We start from the raw sequence: 21,134 nt of genomic DNA, 5'->3' as shown, positions 1-21,134 counted from the left end.
TTCTTCTGCTTCCATGTAGATTTGCACCTCGATTATTCAAAGTATGTAAAAGTGACCTTAAATTAATTCTGAAAACGTACAAGTGATCAAAAACCATTATTAACGTATCACCAACATAGATAAGGAAGCATTTAAATTAGAAGTGAACACAATGTACACATTTTCAGATGGAAAATGTCTTAGCAAAATCTGAAATAGTCATGCCTCCTCAAAGGCAAAAAATAATAATCTAGCTACTCGCTTTCATAATTTGGTGAAAGGAAAAAAAAAGTAACTATATAGTCCAATAAAGCTTATTTTATGTAATAAAAAATAAATAGGTTAACATATCAATACTTCTATGCATAAAGGCAGTATCTTTATACTTGCTGTTTAAAAAACTTTAACATTCACAACTAAAACGATGTAAAGTTCTCACATTTAAGTATTGATAGTTATAAGACATAGAGAGCTTCTATTCAATGCAACTTATTAGCGTGATTTAGCATACAGAAAATGTTATCATTATGCATGTACGAATATTCATAATAAGGAAGATATGTGAGTTGAAGAGCACTTGGAAAGGTGTATCCCATAGATACTTCCCTCTGCCTTTCTCTCAGAGGACATAGGTCAGTTTTATAACGATCAGTGTGCAAAAGGACTAAGAATATTTGCGCGCACGCACGCACACACACACACACACACACACACACTCACCACACACACTCACCACATTAGCTAAAAACAGCTTGCCAGTCTTCTTAGGAAACAGTCGTATCATTTTTAACTTGATAATACTACAGAATGACTGTTAGCACCTTAGGTGTGGAATCCAAGAGAAAATGAGAAAAAGGCCAGGGAAGGGATGGCTTCTTCCAGGCAGCCCCATGGCTGGGGTTGCAGATCATTTTACTTCCACTTTTTCTATCTTTCCTCATTTTCTGAGAAACTCGAAGGAAAAAATATATCCAAAAGATTAGCCACAGAGCAAAATCACCTCAGAAGGCAGGAATACCCATGAGCTACTTAGAGAATTGCAGAGAGACACGATGGCTGGAACAGACGGGGTAAGTGGAAACTAAGACAAGAAGAATGACAGCATATCATTAAGGAAAATGACCTACTTAACCAGGTGAAGCAACCTCACTGGAGACAAACTGAAGGAATTGTAAACCCCTAGACAGGATTTTAAAACTTCGTTATGCCAGAGACTTGAGAAGTTATATTCCTCTACGGAAGATATTTGTTTACCAATATTTATCTATTTCATATGCTGATGTTTGTTGTGCTGCTCGACTATAAATTTACATAATGTCTATTCAGAACAAACACTGAAGCATCCTAACCATCTCCTAGCAAGATCCCATGGCCACTCTCTTCCTTACTCTTTAACTTTCCACACTTATATGTTTGAACAGGTAGGCTGACACCTGCCAGAGATGTTTTGGTATAGGGAGAAATCAGTGGATTCTGGTGGCTGTCTCAGCTTCCTTCAAAGAGTAACCTTAAGGAGTGGTAGCAAAAGCATATCCCTCACCATGATGTATTATTTTTTTAATCCTCAGCTTCACATTGTATATTTTAATAAAATCTTCCACTAACATCAACTTCAAGGGCATTAATCCACCACAGCTGATTTCCTTCTTCTCTATCCACATATTATCATCTTTTTTCTCTTGGACTTGGAAAAACAGATATTGGCTGTACTGAAGTTGAGATTAATTCTCTCAGCTGTGGAGAATCCAAATGTTGCTACACTAAAGTAATACTCTTCAACACTCCTCATATTTATAAACCACAGGATGTTTATTTTACATAGTCAGGTTTTTTTAATAAAAAAAAATATATATAAAAATCCCCTATGGATGAATTGCTCATAAATATGAAAATGAACACTCAAAGAATGTAAAATCTCAATATTCATAATACAAAAAAAAAAAAAAGGAAAGCTATCTGTAGTTTAAATCAAGTCTCATTTCTCATTCTGAAAGTCAAATTAAGATGAGAATTATACTGTGGCCAGCAGCCAAAAGCGGACTATTTTGGTAGTTATATATCTTCTATTCTCTAAGAAATTAACAGTTGAGGATTCTCTTATTTTACTTCATAACCTGGCATAACACTATAGCTCAGACAGTGTTTGCCAAAGAAACTTTCTGCAATGATGGAACTATTCAATATTTCTGCTGTCCAATATGGTAGTCACAGTCACATGTGACTGCTGAGCACTTGAAATGTGACTAGTGGCACTGAGGAACTGAATATATAGTTTTATTTAATTTTAATTACTTTTATTTCAATAGATATCTGAGGCTAATGTTTTCCACACTGGATGCATCAACAAAAAGATGGTGTCAAACTTCAGCAATATAGTGAATTAAGTAACAGAATTTTTCACTCTCTCCAGCCTCTTTCCTAACATAAATTATAATTGCTGCAATTACAATTTAATTAACTAATTATGGCTTGCACTATTAACACCTGCAATTTTCACAAGAACACACACTCTTGAATGCAGTGGCTGCCTCTGTCATGTATCCCCAGCAACTAGCACAGGGATTTTCCCAAAGTGGAGATCCAAAGCATTTGCTGAATGAAAGAATAAATTGGGTGTCTCTGAATACACATTCACCTTAGCCTAGAATTTCCTAGGACTATTGCTATCCACACTCTGGCAAAATCTCATTTTCCAGCTCTTTAATTCTGGCAAGAAATCGTCAATTCACCCCAAAACTAGCCTATTCTTTTATAACTAATACATTGCCCCCTAACTTTAGTCAGGCCCTTTTTAAAAATAATTTTTTTGGAGGAAAAAAAACACAAAGGACTGATCATGATACAAATAGCAATTCCAAGGTCAGGTAGTGTGATAACAAGTATATCTGGGGGAGGCAGGAGCCAGTGGAGTAATAACTGATACATTTGGTGGGAGATATAAGCTAGTGGAATTCTTCTGATCACATCACTACGGAGACTATTCTATCTGCCCACATCAAGAACAAGTCACCTACTTCACATAGGATGCATTCTAATTAAATGATATTTTTCAGCCAATGATCAATAGAAATTGGTAGTGGGGGGCAGGGTTCCTAATGGATTTTATGTTAGAAAACTCCTTAAACTTTAGCCTTCAATCTTTCTTTTCCTGGGTCACTGCTGTTTGTGTTCCTCCAAAATTCACATGTTACAGTCTTAATCCCCAATGTGATGGTATTTGGAGGTAAAGCCTTTGAGAGGTAATTAGGTTTGGATATGAGGACATGGGGGTAGGGCCCCCATGGTGGGATTGGTGCCTTTATAAGGGTATAAAGAGACCTGAGCTCGCTGTCTCTCCACAATGTGAGTGAACCAGGAAGAGAGTTCTCATCAGAATCTGACCTGCTGATACCTCATCTCAGACTTCCCAGCCTCCAGAACTGTGAGAAGTAAATGTTTAAACCACCCAGTCTATGCTATTCTTGTTAGGGCAGCCCAAACTGACTAAGACAGTCACTGTTATTAGTTTTCTAGGGCTGATATAACAAAGTACCACAGACTGGGTGAATTAAAGAACAGAAATTTATTTCCTTACAGTTCTGGAGGCTAGAAGTCCAAGATCAAGGTATGGACAAGGCTAGTTTCTTCTGAGGCCTGGAGATGACCATCTTCTCCCTGTGTCTTCACATGGTCTTTCTTCTGTGTGTGTCTATGTTTAATCTCTTCTTATAAGGATACCAGTCCTGCTGGGTTAATGCACATCCTAATGACTTCATTTTAATTTTGTTACCTCTGTGAAGACGCCGTCTACAAAACAGTCACATTCTAAAATCCTGGGGTTAGGATTTCAACATATGAATTTTGAGGGTACACAATCCAGCACATAACAGTCACCCTTTTTAACGTTCCAACTTGTGTGTCAGTTTAATCTGTTAACTACATCCAACCACATTGGAAACCTCTGTGTTTAAAATTTTGGCATAGTTTGCCTATTGTATTATGAAAACAAACCCTTCTCTAACCATCTGGATACTACCTTGCATTTATATATTTATGTTTATAATTTTAATTATAATGATAAAGAATGGATTTACTCTTGTCAATGTGTTTTGCATATATTATACATGAAATAGCCATGTAACAAGTGGGGCAGTCTTGTCATACTATGGACAAGGACTCCAGGTCCATACTGCCTGGGTTTTAATTCTGCCTCTGCCACTCATTAGTCAGCTGACTTTGTTAAAAGCGAGCTATTACCTAACCTTTGTATCCCTCGGTTTTCTCATGTACAAATTAGAAATAGTGCCTACATCACATGGTTGTTATTAGAATTAAGTTATTAGTAAGTATGAAGTACTTGGAACATTGTCCAGCAGAGAACAAGCATTTTCTGTTAGCTATTATTTGTTATTGCCAAAGTACATTATGTATTAAGAAAAATATTTGAAAGAATCGAATTCATTAATTCCAATCAATCATATGTTTGATCCAAGTTTTACAACGAATATTCTGATTTCCTCTAAAATGTCCCATTTCTTTCTGGTGTTCGTGAGTCACAAGTTTTGATTAAAAATAATGATTACCTCAAGATTAGAGGATTTTTCTAAAAGTGTAACTAAGACCAATGAGAGAAGTTTTGTGTGTTTGGGGCATAAGTGAATTCTAGGAAGGAGAACAAACTCTCAGGGCATTTTAATATATTTATAGCACTAGGTATACGATGAGCTCTCAATAAATACTTAAAAAGTGGCAGGGATGAAAATGGTGATGATTCACAAATGGAGGCAGAAATTCAAGAATAAAAGTTAACCCAGATTTTATAAAAAGATCATATAAAAAATTCTAAAGTTCCGTCACTTGGATTGTTAATGATGTCTCAACCAGGCTAGAAAAAGACAAGAAACCCAAAGAGAATTAAATTATCTCTTTTCAGTCCTCTTATGAGCAATAATGACTAAAGTTTTATTATGCTAGAACAAATTTTTAATACTCTTTTCTAGGTTTATGTCCGCATAATTCAATAAACACATCTTCAACATATACCATGTGCTGCTTCTATTGTAATAATAAAAAATTGAATGTGGATACTAGAATTGTAAAATATAGAACAGGGCCACCAAAAAATATATAAAATGTATATTCAGAATATTTGTGCACACACCACATGTGCACTGCATGAATGGAGGAAAATGGCTGGAAGAAGTGACTTAGAAACCTGTGCACCTCTATAAAAATCCTGGAAACAGTCACTAGTTGCCTGACAGACAGAAGATGGGTACCCAGAAGATGAAAAAATAAAGGTGAGCATTAGGCCTACTGAGAGAAGCAGCTAAAACCAAATTACCAGTCTAATGCACACGGGCGCCTGCCTATATTCTGTGAAGGCGGAATACCCTGGCAGGAAATGATGAGCCTGAGTAAGAACAGGCCAGAGAAGAAAAAAAGGAAACTTCCCAGAGGCAGAAGGAGAAAGGAAGAGGACAAAATGTCAACCCCATGAGAAAATGAAGCTACCAAGCACAGCAGAAATGCCCATTTTCCCAAGTGGACCCCATGACTGTGGACGTTAAAAACAGGCTTTGGAGTCACACAAATCAAGGTTTGCATCCAGCTTCACTGCTCACTAGTGAGTTATGCTATCTTAAACATATTTCTGAGCTTCTGTAATCCCCTCTTTTCTCAGTTTAAGCTCAGCACCATGCCAAAGCATAGCGTCTCTTGAAGGAGTGAGAAGACAATCATTACAATACAGTGAATCAGTGTGGGGAACACAGAAACAAAATTGGGCATAAGCTAAAGCTATGGCACTAAAAAGGAGTTTGATTATCTGGTTTTGATGAGAGTTGGGAAATAGGGGGCTAGGAGAGAAAATAGCAGGGAAAGCTACCCTAGAAAATGTAATAGATAACATATGTGCTGGATGCGAGAGATGAGGAGCCAGTCAGTTGACTGAAGAGGGAAAGAACATTACAAGAAGCAGAAATGGCACAGTGAAGGTGTGGAATTCTGAAACTGCCCAATATGTTCCTAGAACCACACACAGGACTTTGGGAGTGTGGGAGCCTGAAGTGTGAAGGTACAGAACTAAGCAAAGGTTCATCACTGAGGACTTTCTATCCCAGCCAAGAACTTGGAATTATTTCCTCCACCTGACAGACAAACATCAAAACATTTTTCTCACTCTAGTCTACTTGAAAAGGTAGGTCGGTTGGTTGGTTGGTTTGTTCGTTTGTTTGTTTTTCAATCCTCTTCAGTGAATTCAGAGATTTTTTCCAGAGATTAAAGCTTTTTACTTAAATTTTCTCTCACAAGAAGGTTGTATTAGATTTAAAAGGGGATGGGATAGTATTTTCCCAATGCCTTCTATTTCTGTCATCCAGAGTTATAAAATGAATCAACTATGTTTGGTTGTCAAAACCAATCAAAGTTAAGATCTAACTAAGCTACAAATGAAATTTTCCTCATCTGATATATAGAAATCTCGAGATTATTGAGCTTCTCCACCATGCTTCAACATACAAATAAATGACAGGTTCACAAGAAGACACACTGCCAAACATGGATCCTTTTGAAATTCCTAAGCCATCTAATAAATGTAAACCTTAGAAGGAAAAACTTCATAGAAAGCAGAAGACTAGTAATAGAAAAATGCTTACACTGACAACTTCATGACAGCTGCATGACAAATCTAGAAGACACCATTCACACAGATTTGAAAGGAATGGCGCCCCCTACAGCCATGTAGCGCACAACTCACATGGCAGTTAGCATGTGGCACCTCAGGCCAAGGCAGCCAGCAGACTGTTAACACTAGTGTTGCAAAAAAAAAAAAAAAGTGCAGAAATGCCTAATCATGAGCTCCAGGAAGATAATTTTGGTTGCACTAATGTTTAACTTCAATGAAATTCACAATCTCGTGTAATTAATTATCGAGGCCAGCTGTAGTTCAAGGTCTCCTGTGAAAAGTCTTCCTGGTATCCTTGACAAAGGAGCCAAAGGAAATGACCTTCCCAGGAGCAGTTATTTAAAGAATAAGGACAGTGGTAATCACTCTGCTATTTGCTCCCTCTCCCTCTGACCAGAGAGGAAGTTCTAGAACAAAAGTATACTTTCTGAGACAGATCCAATAATCTGTAAGGTGGTGGATATTAAGTGAAGGATGACAGAAACAATTCAGTCTGAGTGGTGTAACTGTAATTCAGTAGCTAAGAAAGTACTTTCTAAAATTCAGATATGGAATTTCTATGCTTGTAAATATATTGTTATACACATTTTAATGTTTTGCACAAGAACGACTGAGAATAGTTTTAAATAACCAAAAACATAGAGGAAGATGTCATTTCTCCAATATTGTTATTATTATATGTACATATATTACAGAGTTTACAATGAGTGGAGTTAATAAATGGATTGTTTACTATAAGAGCCAGAGGACTATGTTATAACATACACACACAAACACAAGCACACACTATATATACATATAATTGTTCCTTTCAGTGACAGTCTTCCTCTCCCAGGCAAAAATTTATTACAGATAAAAGAGAACAGGAAGGAAGTTGCTAGCTTTTTCCTTCTCTGGTTTCAGATTACATGAAAAGACTCCATGGGCTGACTCACAGAATACACAATATACATTGTTAAGAATGTTAATTCTTAACAATTAATGAACGTTAGTCTCATTTATTCAGATTTACTATTAGGACACAGTTACTACTAAAACACACTTTTCATACACAAGTATTTACAATGCCAGCTTCATTTTTAGCAGCCTAAGAGAACAGTTTCTCGGTTGATATCAAATCCACAATAGCTAATAGAGCCTGTTTCCTACAACATGTATAATAAGTGTAAAGAACCATCTAGAAGATAAGAGAATAAGGAAGGTGTGCGACCAGCCATGATTTCACCAGCAAATAAATTGTCAACAGATCTTGAGTGTCATTATGGTTCTATTAGATGTTGAAAATGTTCTCATTCAGGCAGTCTGAAGGAATTAAACTATTGATTTAATAAGGTACCACCAGAGAACACAAGTAATTCTCTAAAACATTAAACATTCCCTCTTACACATTCTGCTTTTAAAAAAGTGAAGCTCAATGAAATCTGGAGAAATAGAAAATTAAAGGGAGACAAACCCACATTTCTGAACCTGAGGCAATCGGAATTAACTGCTGAAACTCATGCCATACTTTTAGGGAATCTAGTATATTTAAATGTATGTGAGAAATACATCTCTTAATGCATTAAAAAGGAAAAAAAAAGAAAAAAAAAAAAAAGCCCTACCTGCTGAAACTAGATTTGTTAGCAATTTATAAGGAACTTCTTTTTGGCTCAAGAGACTAATATTTCTTAGACAACAGCATTCACAAACCAACATTATTTTAGTTGTTCCATAATGCCAGCTGCTGAGCAGCAGAAAATTGGGAGGTCTAGAATATTCTAGTTGGTTAAGGGATACCTCAGAGAGATTTAGATTGTAATCTTTTCATCTTGAATACATTGTAAAGCAGTTTAAAGAACTTTCAATCCCTGAGTCCATTGACTCAAAAGTCCATTGTTAATGGTATCTTTTAAGTAAACTCTCAAAGAGTTTGGCTATTTTTAGAATACTTAGTTTTGTCCTGGCAGATTTACAAACCCAATCTTGAGGGGTTAGTGTATTTTGCTGCATACCAAAGGTTCTCTTCAGATAGAAAAGAAGCCTATGCTCTTTTTTGTCTCTGAAAGCAGGCAGCTTCTACCTAATGATTTGATAATCTTTCCATAATCATTAGATAATGCAAAAGTCTAAGACTCAATTACAAGTCACAGTTTTGTGAAAGGGAGTCTTTCCCTTCCAGAAGTTATCTTCTTTCAAAACATTAATATGATGATCATCATAATCATAATAATGATGACTATTTCTTGCCTTAATCAAATAGTTTTCTTAACAGTTATGTGTAAATTTTTCATGAATCTAAACTTACTTTTAAAAATTCACTTTTTTCAAAAAAAAAAATGGATAACTAATCTTTTCATAAAGCCTTGGGTTTTTTCTTAAAAGGAAAATTCAGTTCCTAATTAATCTGTTTTGGTGAATAGCTACCTTCACTTATTACAAATGCTTAAAGTATTACTAATATATGGGGAGTGATTAATAATACAAAACTGTTTTATAAGCAGTGGGAAATAAGGTTAGGAAGGCAGGAGGTCTTTCTCTCTACCTGCCTGTTAGTATGAGTATATATTCTCATACATGATGTATATTTGAGCACACTGGATCTATTTTAAATAAGAGAAATCGAATTAAATTGGAAGATAACCCCTTCTGGATCGATGGAAATTTTCTTGCTGCCCATTATGATCTTTTTAATTGGCTTTAAAAGAGTAACATTTAATTTCATTATTCTTAAACTAAATTATCCTTTACATATTTAATTTATGAATATGTATATACATGTATGTATATATACACATATCCACACACATATATATATAACGTTTTTATATGCATATTTACATAGGTATATGTGTACCTTGACAAATGTTAAACTTTACCTGAGTCCTGTGCTCCCGTAAAGCAGAAGTTTAAGAAATCCCCTGCCCTTTTGTGTTCCAGGGAATGGCTACTGCTAAGAACCACCATTCACCATATGACTTAGATAAAAGACTAATGCATATTCCTTGTTTACCTATGCTAAAGCCAGACACAGACTATCCAAGTTCCCTTTCAGAAATGATGTAGCTGAACTGGACAAAATACCTGCTTCCTTGACTTAGCCAAACTTTACCAAAGCTTCTCTCTTCCTTAATGTCCCTGAACTTGACCCTCCCTCAAGCATACCCTCTTCTTAATGACATCTCAGGTTCACACCACTCAGCCACTAGTTCTTTCTAGCTCATTCGCCCCTCCCAGTAAAAGGAAAATACTTTTTGCTTGACCTTAGAGAAGCTCACAGATTTAACAGAAGGAGCATTCTATTTATTGCGATGGGATCTTTCCCCATATTGCAATAATAAAATCTCTCTTTACCTAGATCTGGATTTTTTCTTGCTTGACAATGTGCACACCACACACACACACACACACACACACACACACACACACACACATTCAGAGAAGTGAGCTCACATTGCTCTGATTTAAGAATAAGGAAATTAGAAAGCTGTATCTCATCTTCTTCTTTCTAGGGTAACAAAGAAAGAACCGAGGAGCTTGTGTCTGAAAAACCTAAAAGGGCTATGAGAAAATAGAACAAAATACTTTCGTTATCATTGTTTTCTTTCCACTTATATAACTGTAGGAAATAGTTAACAGAGTTAAGACATCAGAGTTAAGACACCTTAGCTAAAACTCATCTTAGACTAAGATTTTGTGTGTAAGAAACAAATTTTCTCTAAAAAAGTTTTCCTGTGAGAAAAGTAAGACCTATTCCCTAGTCTCACAAGTTGGAGCCAAGGCCTCTGGTCTATGATGCATCTATTCATTAGGATTCTGCCACTTGTGAATTATTCAGAATCATTATAAAATGTTGCTTTTACCTGAAAAAAAAATGTACCTCCAGGAGACACTAAATTTAGTTGTACTGGAGATAAAGTGGCCTGTACTTCTATAATCATGTCAACAGCCTGTTTTTTATCTCTACTAACCTCCTGGGCAGACAGCTGGGGAGCAGCTACCCAAGACAGAAATCTGGACACTATGTAACCAGCCCACTTATTGCTAAGAAGCATTAACATTCCATCTGAACCATCCTATACTGATGGACAAGAGCTGTTTGAAATCATGTTTCAGATATGTGACTTTTTCATTATGATAGATGTATTAATTATACTTAAAAAAGAAACTTATCCTTTTTTCTAATGCTAATACAGCGAATATTCTTTACTATGTAATTTTCTCCCTGAATCTTTTCAGCTTTAAAACACAGAAATCTCTAAAAAGCTAACATCCACCTCTGCAATGACAAGCTGTCAAATGAATTTTATGGACACAGAACGTTGCTGCAGATGATTTTTTTAGAAGGCAAGTGATTAAATTCACTTGTAATTAACAATATGACTCATGACCAGATTTGATATAATAACAAATTAGCTATGAGGCTAATGAGTGGTAATTAAATGAGCCAGGCAGACATTTAGAACTCCCCAGACCAAGTTCTGGAGGTCCAGCACATCTTTATTTTGGTTTGTTTTGTTTTCATTATTATTTTCAGATTGTTTTGGCAACCACACTGAAGTATCAAGATACAAGGCAGGGTTTTAGAATCCATGAAAGGCTAAAGATATCTATTTTCTGCTCAACTTGTACTTCCTCATAGAAGACTTTCCTGACCTCTCTCATTAGATCAAATCTCGTCGTACACTCTCCATAACGCCGAGCAACTTCTTCACGGCACTCATCACAGAGACAAATTTAACACATAGTGTATGATTATTAAGTGACTGCCCCACTAGACTGTCAGCTTCATGAGACCTGGAGACCATGTTTTTATTCATCAGTACATTCCCAAGCATACAGCCTAGCACACTGTAGGAACACACAGATATCTGTCTAATGGATGAACATGGTTTTACCAAAATAAATATAAATAAAATTAATGTTTGTCAAATTATGGATTAGAAGCCTCTTTTATGCTTTGTACCTTCTTATTTATAAATGTTGAAGTGAAAAAAAATAAAATTAACTTCTTGAGATGTGAGAGAAAGAAAGTTCTTTTATTTTATACTAATAAGCCAACAATAACAAGGTCTGAAAAATGTATTTAAGAATATCTTTTCAGACACCTAGTCCAAGTATAAATATATCAAGCTTAGCTTATAAAGCCCCAGGAACATACACTGTGCTTTCTAACTGTAATTCCTCACTTCATAAGGCCTAGTAACATTTTCTTTGGTGTCTGAAGATAATGGTACTGACATGAGATTGGAGTTGTTTTTCTGGAGGTGATCCATCCATTCTCTCTCACCTGCTACCTTCTTCCTGATGATAAATGATACGCGTGGTAAGGCAGTAGGCTGAGATGACAGGTGAGTCTAGGGCTTGCTAGGTTGAATGAGACTAAACCGGCTGCCGCTATGTATACAGACCTCAACTATGGCATCATTGCTATTTTGCCCTTCCCAGTTCTAGTCACCAAACATTTTCAGCACAGCAAATACCACAACTGCTTACCAAAATTTAAATATTATTTTTACAACATACGATAAGCAAAAAAATATTTAATTAATTAAATTAAAATTAAAAATTAAATTTAAAAATGTTTAAATTTGGTCTAGAAAAGGTATAGACTAGATTAATATATAACATCAATTTCACTATTAGGTATACTTAACCTAATAATATAAGAAATTCTTTAGATTTGTAAATAAGTTTTTGAGCAGGTAAATACACTGCTACCCGGCTAGATAGATGTCTTGATGTAAGTACGTTTTGATGTAGTAATTATTTATGTGGTCCATTCTATGCAATTTGCTTTTTACCATAGAGCACATAACCTATGGAATTTAATAGACTGCAATCTATATTTCCAGAGTTGGAGAGACTTCTGTGAGTTATAAATTGAATTTATCAAAACCTCTATAATGTTATTTGGGTATTTTCACTGCAGGGACACCTTGCCGAATGAAACCAAGGATAAAAGAGCATTTTGTTTGCAAAAATTCCAAACAGAAAGGTAATATTGTTAAAATGTCAATTCTATCCAAAGTGATCCAAAAATTCAATCTAACTCTGTCAAAATCCCAACAGTGTCAAGAGACCTCAAATGGCCAAAGCAACATTAACGAAGAAGAACAAAGCTGGAAGACTCACATTTCATGATTTTAAAACTTACTACAAAGCTACAGTAATCAAAACAGTGTGGTAGTGATATAAACTCAGACATTCAGACCAAGGGAATATAACCAAGAGCCCAAAAATGAACACTTGCATATATGGTCAAATGATTTTTGATAAGAGTACGAAGACCATTCAATGAGAAAAGGCAGTCTTTACAACAAATGGTATTAGGAAAACTGGATATCCACATGCAAAAAAAATGAAGTTGGACCTTTACCTATCAACATATATAAAAATCAATTCAAAATGAATCAAAGACCTAAATATTAAAGCTAAAACTATAAAACACTGATAAGAAAACATATGGCAAAAGCTTCATGACATTGAATTTGGCAATGATTTCTTGGATATGACAACAAAAATAATATCATTAGAGTAAAAAGACAACCCACAGAATAAAATAAAGCATTTGCAGGTAACATATCTTATAAAGGATTAATATTCAGAATATAGAATTTCTAAAACTTGACGACAACAAAAATAAACAAAGAACCCAATTCAAAAATGGGCAAAGGACTTGAATAGACATTTCTCCAAAGAAGATACCCAAATGGCCAATAAGCACATGAAAAGATGCCCAGCATCATTAATCATTAGGAAAATGCAAATCAAAACTACAATGAGATACCACTTCACACCCATTAGGATGGCTACTATCAAAAAACAAACAATATGTTAGTGAAGATGTGAAGAAATTGGAACTCTTTTGCATTGCTGGAGTGAATGTAAAATGGTACAGCCAATGTAGAAAACAGTATGATAGTTCCTCAAAAAAAAAAATAAAAATAGAATTACCATATGATCCAACAAGTCCACTTCTGGGTATATACCCAAAAGATTTGAAATCAGGATCTCATATTCTTGTATACCCATGTTCATAGCAACATTATTTATAAAAAGTTAAAACACGGCTGTGTCCAAGTGTCTATCATTAGATTAATGAATATGCAAAATGTGGTATATATATACAATGGAACATTACTTAGCCTTAAAAAGGAAAGAAATTCTGACATATGTTAAAACATGGATGAATCTTGAGGACATTATGCTAAGTGAAATAAGCCAGTCACAAAAAGACAGATATTATATGAGTCCACTTATATGAGTTACTTAGAGTAGTCAAAAATCATAGGAACAGGAAGTAGAAAGGTAACTGCCAGGGACTAGGGAGGAGTGAATGGGGAGTTATTATTTAATGAGTGTAGAGTTTCAGTTTTACAAAGTAAAAAGGGTTATGGAGATAGATAGAGGTGATAGTTTTACAACATTATAAATATACATAATATCACTAAACTATACACTTAAAAATAGTTAAGATGGTAAATTTTATGTTATGTGTATTTTACTATGACAAAAAAAGAAAAAAAGAACAGAAAAAAATTCCCAACAAGGTAAATAAAGAGCATCTCGTTTGGAAAGAGCAGTCAGGAAGAGAGAAGAGAGCAGTGGGAAGAATCACAATTGGAGACTGTATAAAGTAAGAATAGAAACTGGGTATAATTAGAGTCTTATAGCACCATGTGCTGTGAAAAAAAATCAAAAGTTAGGAGAGCAAGACATAGAAGATAGTATATATAAATAGAGAGATTTATTTAGACTACTGATAAGTTAAGTGACAAAACAACCAAAGTATTTAAACAATATAATGTAGTTGAGCCACAGAAGAAGACTGAAAATAACATATAACCATAAAATCTGATCTCATTTTTAGGTGAGAAAATATAGCCCCAGAGAAGATAATTTTTTAAATTATACTAATTAGTTGCAGGTTTCTAAACTAGTCTAAATTCCTATATAGCTCTAAACTCACAGATAATCCAAAAAAAAAAAAAAGTGGGAATTTACGGCCCCCAAATTTGTTATTTTGTATGTATCATTCAGAAGTATTTGCTTTAGACTTGCCAGAATTAAAGTTTTGTTAAAACTCTTTGAACATTGGCTTCTCATGGCTGGTGACTTAAAAGGCTCTTCATCTTTGCCTCTCAGGAGGATCCTCCTTTCTTCTCAGTGAAACTTGAGGAATTTACCCATATGGACTTCACCTCATATTTCTAAATCATCTCAAGTTTGTTATTCAAAAGAAGAAGATTCCAAGACTTCTCTTCTAACAGCTTAAGTGATTAAGGAAAGATTGGGTAAGTATCTGAGAAGCAGAACTGAGGCTATGGAGAAGTAGGCTGGAGAAGACATATGAAAAGGAGTTTGGCCTTTGTAGTTTTTGCTAGAGGCACAACTCTTAAACTTCCTCTATCTCATGAAGATATGGAAGCTGGCAATATCTAGACTAAAAGCCAGTGAACAGTGATGTTGTCCAAGAGAAGCAGGAGGAAGTTGGTTAAGTTCTCAGGAGGGTCCAGGGTCTGGCCCTCAGCTTTGGTATTTTTGGTGTAATTTTGTTTTGTTTTCACATCTCAATGGTATCTGTCAGGGTTTAATTACATCCATTCACTCAGGGGTGATCAGGACCTCCGGAGCTGATTCATCCTAACCAAGTTCACAGGAGATAAACTGATAATTATATCACTTAGTCAATCCATTTCATCTCCACTAGAAAAGTACATTTGGAAAACAAACAAACAAACAACAAAAAAGAAACATACACTTGGGAAGCCAACTTAAGAAAAGAGTTGCTTAATGAACAAGAACTGGTGGTCTCAAGCTATACTCTCTCAATGTACCTTTCTTCACTGTAAGAATACATTGCCAAGTGATTGAAATGCTCGTGTTAGCTGGACAGAACACTTACTCTTTTGGATTAAGTGAGATAATAAATATAAAGCACTTAGTACAATACCTGATACATAGAAAGCATTCAGTTAATGTAAGCTATCATTATTACGATGCTATAAATATTCTGACAATATAGCACAGTGGGCTGGCAGCATGGGCTTTTGACTCACATCCTTGCTTCATCACTCATTACCTATGTGCCAATGGGAAAGTTACTTAACCTCTCAAGTCTCAATTCTCCTAACTGTAAAATGGCTGTCATAATTGGAACTTTACAGGGTTACCCTTAAAATTACTTATGATGTTCTATGAAAATGACCTAACTACTCATCGTAAGCACTGAATGCTCCTGATTAATATTTAAAATAACATACATTTACATGGCACTTTTTATATGCCAGACACTGCTTTAAAACTCCTTTAGTCATTCATTTATTAATTCATTTAGTATTACTATAACCCTATAGGCAAACATAGTTGAGGAATCTGTTGCTGGTAGACTCAGCAATATCAGATATTCAGCAATATCTGCTCTCCTTCCTTGAGGAAGTATACATTTGAAGTCAGATTTGACCATTTGACCAGTCATATGTGAGTGGAATGGACATGTGACACTACTTGGCAGAAATATTTAAAACCAATTGTGCTTTCCTACCTCTGGGATTATAGAAGTGTTTGTTGAGATAGAGCCCCCATTAGCCTGAGTTCCTAAGTAACGTTTGCTGACCCATGATAGACATACAGTGAGAAGAGAAATAGGCTATTGTTTTAAGGCATTGAGATTTTCAATTTTCTTTTTTGTACCACAGCACAACCTATCATATCCCAATTGATTCAGAAGCATAGAGACAAAAGGAAATTTTCCCAAGGCCACAGAGCTAGAAAGTATCTGGCTCCAGAGTCTGTGCTCTTGACCACTTTGCTTTATGTTTCTTAATAATTGATAGTAATATCAATATGAAGAATAGTTTATTAATGCATTGTTGTCATAGGGGGTCTTTTTCTAGACTTCATAAAGAGCTGTTCTTTTCTGAATGAGTTGGCTCAGGAGGAAACCTAACCTTTCTCCCAATTCTACTGCAACGAGAGCCAACAGCAGCTGCCAGAAACACTGCTGGAGTTCTCAATGGACAACGTGGAGAACATTGGACATGTTCCTTCTTTATATGACCCCAGAGCAGCCCCCAGAGGCACGGTCGCCGTGGCTGCCTCTGTGCTTCCCAAAGAAAATGAAAATGTTGTCAAGATAAAAGCAGAAGGAGCAAAGCCTTAAGCAGTGATAAAAAGCCAAAAAATTAGGGGGAAAAAAAATTAGTCATATCTACTGGACATAATTCCATAAAAAAAGACCCAGTTTTATGGCACACACTGAAATGCATTAAATTATAAATTCTCTTCAATATTATTTTTATATACCTCTACTTGACACTTCCAGACTGCTAAAATTTATTTTTTTCATCAAACTTTTAAAAATAAAAGATAATGGGATTTAGTTCCTTAAAATAGTCAACAGGCTAAGTTAGAAAAATATATATTGGGAAAACTTGCCAAAACATTACTCTTTTGTCCTTTTGAATTTCAGTTTTATAGGTGTGACAATCCTACAATGAAGTTCTTTTTGTACTTAAAGAGTTAGATCACTCTGAATGGAGTCCAAGACTTTAAATGAATTCCACTTCATAGCATAGTGCTTTATCAGTGATATAGTTTAAGTTTATATCTCTCTTCCAAGAGAAGATCTTAGAATTCTCATGAGTGAAACACTTCAAAAATTAATGACCAGTGACTACAATAAGGTGAGCTATGCAAGTGAAGTTGTATCTTTTTTGGGAAGACTTAAAGAACAGAAAAAAATTCTCACTGTAAGATTTTAATGTTATGTTAATAACCGAAAGTCATTTCTGAAGAACATCATGGAGAAAGACAGATGAAAGGAACTGTCGATACATGAGGGTGGGGTGAGATGGTTATTTGGTCTTATGATTATCTGGAAAAGATCCTGAAGACAGAGTCATGGGACATGGATCATCATAGCAACCCAAATGAACATGGTGGCTAATTTAAGGAGATCAATTCTGTGTTCAATAGTGAAAACAAAGAAAAAGAGAATAAAAGGAAAAATATAGTTGGATATTGGCAAAAGTGTGGGGAAACGCAAAAGATCTGCTAAGCAAGTCCCTACTCTGGACCTGTATATGGTGCTAAAATATAAATTAAATATATATGTATGGGAGCTTCTAGGACCATCTTGATTGTAGCCTCTTTGCTAGATTCTAAGTCCTGATCTCTGGTTTGCAAAATCTAGATACTTTAATTATAATTCATATTCATTATATTATTCATTTTCATCTCTGAAAAGTTTTCTCAAGCTTCCCTGTCATTTGTTAATATCAGATCAATGCAATACTGAATTGCAGAAAACATAAAAAATTTATTTTTCAGTCTCAGCTCAATTTACTTTAAAGCCAATGCCCCTTTCCACTAACCACTTTATGCTGGCAACCCACCATTTACCTGAAGGCACGTTTCTCTTTTTTTCCAACTCCTCCCTTACCTGTTAGAAATTACATTGAAATTAAATATTTTTAGCTACATAAGCCCACATATTCAACCAACATTGGTTTAATCTCTAGTCCCCCTAGATAGTGGGGTGCACTTGTATAAATTAGTGTATAAGTAAACCTTTTCAGTAGGCAATGCAGAATTTTATAGGTGATCCCTGCCATGTCTTACTAATTTGGTGATTCTATCTTACCAGCATGGTTATTACTAACTCAACCAGCTGTGACCAATGTAAACTGGCCCTAGTAAACTTAAGAGAAGGGACATTTATTAGAAGACTTTAAGGAGCTCTGCAAATCAATAGGAAAGCCGGAGAACAAAGCAAGAATGAAGACCTCCAAATCCAAGATTTAAGAAATAAAGGAAGAGTCATAGACAGCAGGATTTTGTCAGAGGCACCACTGGAATTAAGAGTCTCCAGTAGAGTCCAGTCTTTTTGTCTCTCATCTAAAATTTCAAATTTCAAAGAGGTCGTTTGTCCAGAACATGGAAAAGGGCACCCTGGTTAACAAGCCCACCCAATAGTGACTTAGATCTTTCGTATGTATTATCTCATTTAATTCTCACTAAACCCTAGGCGTGGATATTATTATCACCCTCAGAGAGATTATAGAACTTGGCAAAAGCCTCACAGCTATCAGGCATTCTGCACACAGAGCCACAGAGCCTGCATCCTCACCCCTGCTCTAGGCTGCCTGGACTTAGTCATGTGGATTAAGTTTTACAGGAGCAGGACAGGGTAATGGTCAGAAGCAGAGGCATGAGTTAAAATCTCAGCTCTGCCATTTTACTAGCTGAAGGCAAGACATTTAAACCTCACTAGGCCTCAATTTCCTCATCTGTGAGATGGGAGAGTCTTATCAGGGTCAACGTAAGTTGTTGCAAGATCACAAAATTGTTGCAAAGAGAAATGGGAAAATGTATGTAAACTACTTAACCATGAGTGCTTGTCACATATTAAGTGCTGAATATTCAACGGCCTTTATTAGTTATATGTTGGTCTCCCTTTGTAGACTAGCCCTGGAGGCCCAGATATTACTCCTTTGATATTTGGATCCTAGCACCTTTCTCAGTGATTAGCACGTTAATAAGCCCATGTAAATATCTCCTAAACAGAAAGCATGTATTTGTATTAGGGTTCGCACTGCCACACTGTACTCTAGTATTATAATAAGCTCCTCTTTATATTAATGCAATAGCTCTACCCTGCACATTAAGCCAATGATGCCTATCTTTCCCAACCCCGCTCCCTGCCCCCAGATTGTTAACTCATGAGGTCAGGGTCTGTATCTCTTTTGTAGGTCCGCAATGAATCCCCAATGCCTAGTACAGAGCCCAGGCCATAGTAGGGCTTAACAAATATCTGTGGATTGAATTTTTATTAATATTTGTGATATGTCTTACAGTTCACCTAGCACTTCCACATAAATGTGCAGCATGTCTCTGCAGAGCAGCTTAAAGACACAGGCTCTGGAGCAGACCACCTGGGTTCAAACTCCAGCTCCACCGTTTACTAGCTGGGTGACCTTGGGTAAAGTTTTCAATGCCTCAGTTTTCTCACCTGTAAAATGAGAATAACAGTATTGGGTTGTCATGAGTATTAAAATGTTAATTGGAATAAACTTTATAAAACAGCACCTGGCAAGGAATATGTGTTCTTTAAATGTCAGCGATTATTAATTTTGTTTGTAGCTGTTTTTCTCCCGTCACACTGTGAAGAACAAATTGCTCCAACTGCCTAAATCGTTTCTCTTTCATGTATAAAAATATGAAAAGTGGTATATTTACCTAAAATCCTAAAATTAATTTTCAGTAGAGCAAATCATAATCTCTAGAAATTGACTTCCAAAGTTATTTGTAAAAGTAAATGTATTTATAGAGACTTTTCTTATAATAAAATAATCCTACATGGATCCAGATATTCTGTAGTTTAAGGCTCTCTCAGATTACTTGTGTTAGATATTTCTTGCACAACACTTGACATTATTCTTTCCACAAACAAGAACAGCCATACTGACTTGAACAGCAGTGTTCATGTGGGTAAAAACACACACGCACAAACACCAGGCAATGGATAGGAATTAGGTGTACTGTCCTCTGCCTCTATCACAAACTTCATTGTCCTGTTATGGCAAAAAGTGTGTCAGCTTCCCCAGTATGCATGTCCCCATTACTCAGAGCATCAATCAGGTGAGTAGGCCATACATTACTTGAAAATTCAAATCACCGTATTTAACCATTGATGCTTCGCTATATGCTGGAGAGATGAGTGGAAAAATAAAGGCGAAAGGGGCACCTGAGAATTTCACTTACCTTCAATACTGTAATATTCCAAGCAAAGCTTTCAGTTGCCTTATTGAGTTTTCTTCCTTTCAAGCCTTCTTTTGCCCCTAGATTATGAAGTTCCTCATGGAACTCCATCCCTTTGAAAAGAGAACAATTCTTAGTATAAACTGAAGAAAAATAGACATTTTTATGAAAATGTTATCAGTAAAAATATAATTTCCCATTCCTGTCCTCTTATAATTTCTAAATCCCAAAACTGCATTATCCTTCCCCTTCTGTTCATCCCCACCAAATAGTTATCTTTAGGGGAAAACTAACAATAATCTATGCATTAGACCAAATTATATTTTAAACAGCCAGGAGCCAGAGACAAAGACATGAGAAGGTAAGAAGCAAATTCTTCCAACAAGTTATATCTATCTTGCTTGTTCTCTGCCTGTTTTTTACATGAAATAGTGTAATGTGTAAATGGCAACCGTATGGGATGGATGCACATATCTTACTCTTTTCCTGTGAACCATCCATATGGCTTGATAATAGGCTCTGGAGCCCACATAGATAACAATGGTAATTAGTAAGTATTGAGTAAAAATAAAAAGATTTTTCAAAAATAGCACTCTTGGAAACACCCAACTGTTTCAGATTTTGGAATGGCCTTGATGTTATTTTTAGCTCAACCATTCTCTCAAGCTAGAATAACATAAAAAAACATCACCATGATCTGCTTCTTCAGCCTTTGTCTTAGCACATCAGGGATGGGAATTACTCTTTCTTC

The 21,134-nt window shown here is 35.6% G+C and overlaps 1 protein-coding gene across 1 annotated transcript in view; it reads right to left on the bottom strand.

Moving 5' to 3' along the window:
- Window positions 1–21,134, bottom strand: part of PLCL1 (phospholipase C like 1 (inactive)) — a 298,458-nt gene that overhangs the window by 20,124 nt on the left and 257,200 nt on the right. The window contains exon 5 of the mRNA XM_006921322.2: window positions 20,387–20,496. Coding sequence (XP_006921384.2) covers window positions 20,387–20,496 — 110 coding nt within the window. The remainder of the gene's footprint in view (window positions 1–20,386; window positions 20,497–21,134) is intronic.

The sequence above is a fragment of the Pteropus alecto genome, unplaced genomic scaffold (genome assembly GCF_000325575.1).
Source record: "Pteropus alecto unplaced genomic scaffold, ASM32557v1 scaffold3, whole genome shotgun sequence".
NCBI lineage: Eukaryota > Metazoa > Chordata > Mammalia > Chiroptera > Pteropodidae > Pteropus > Pteropus alecto.
The sequence above is the reverse complement of the archived record's forward strand: the minus strand, read 5'-3'. Positions and strand labels throughout refer to the sequence as shown.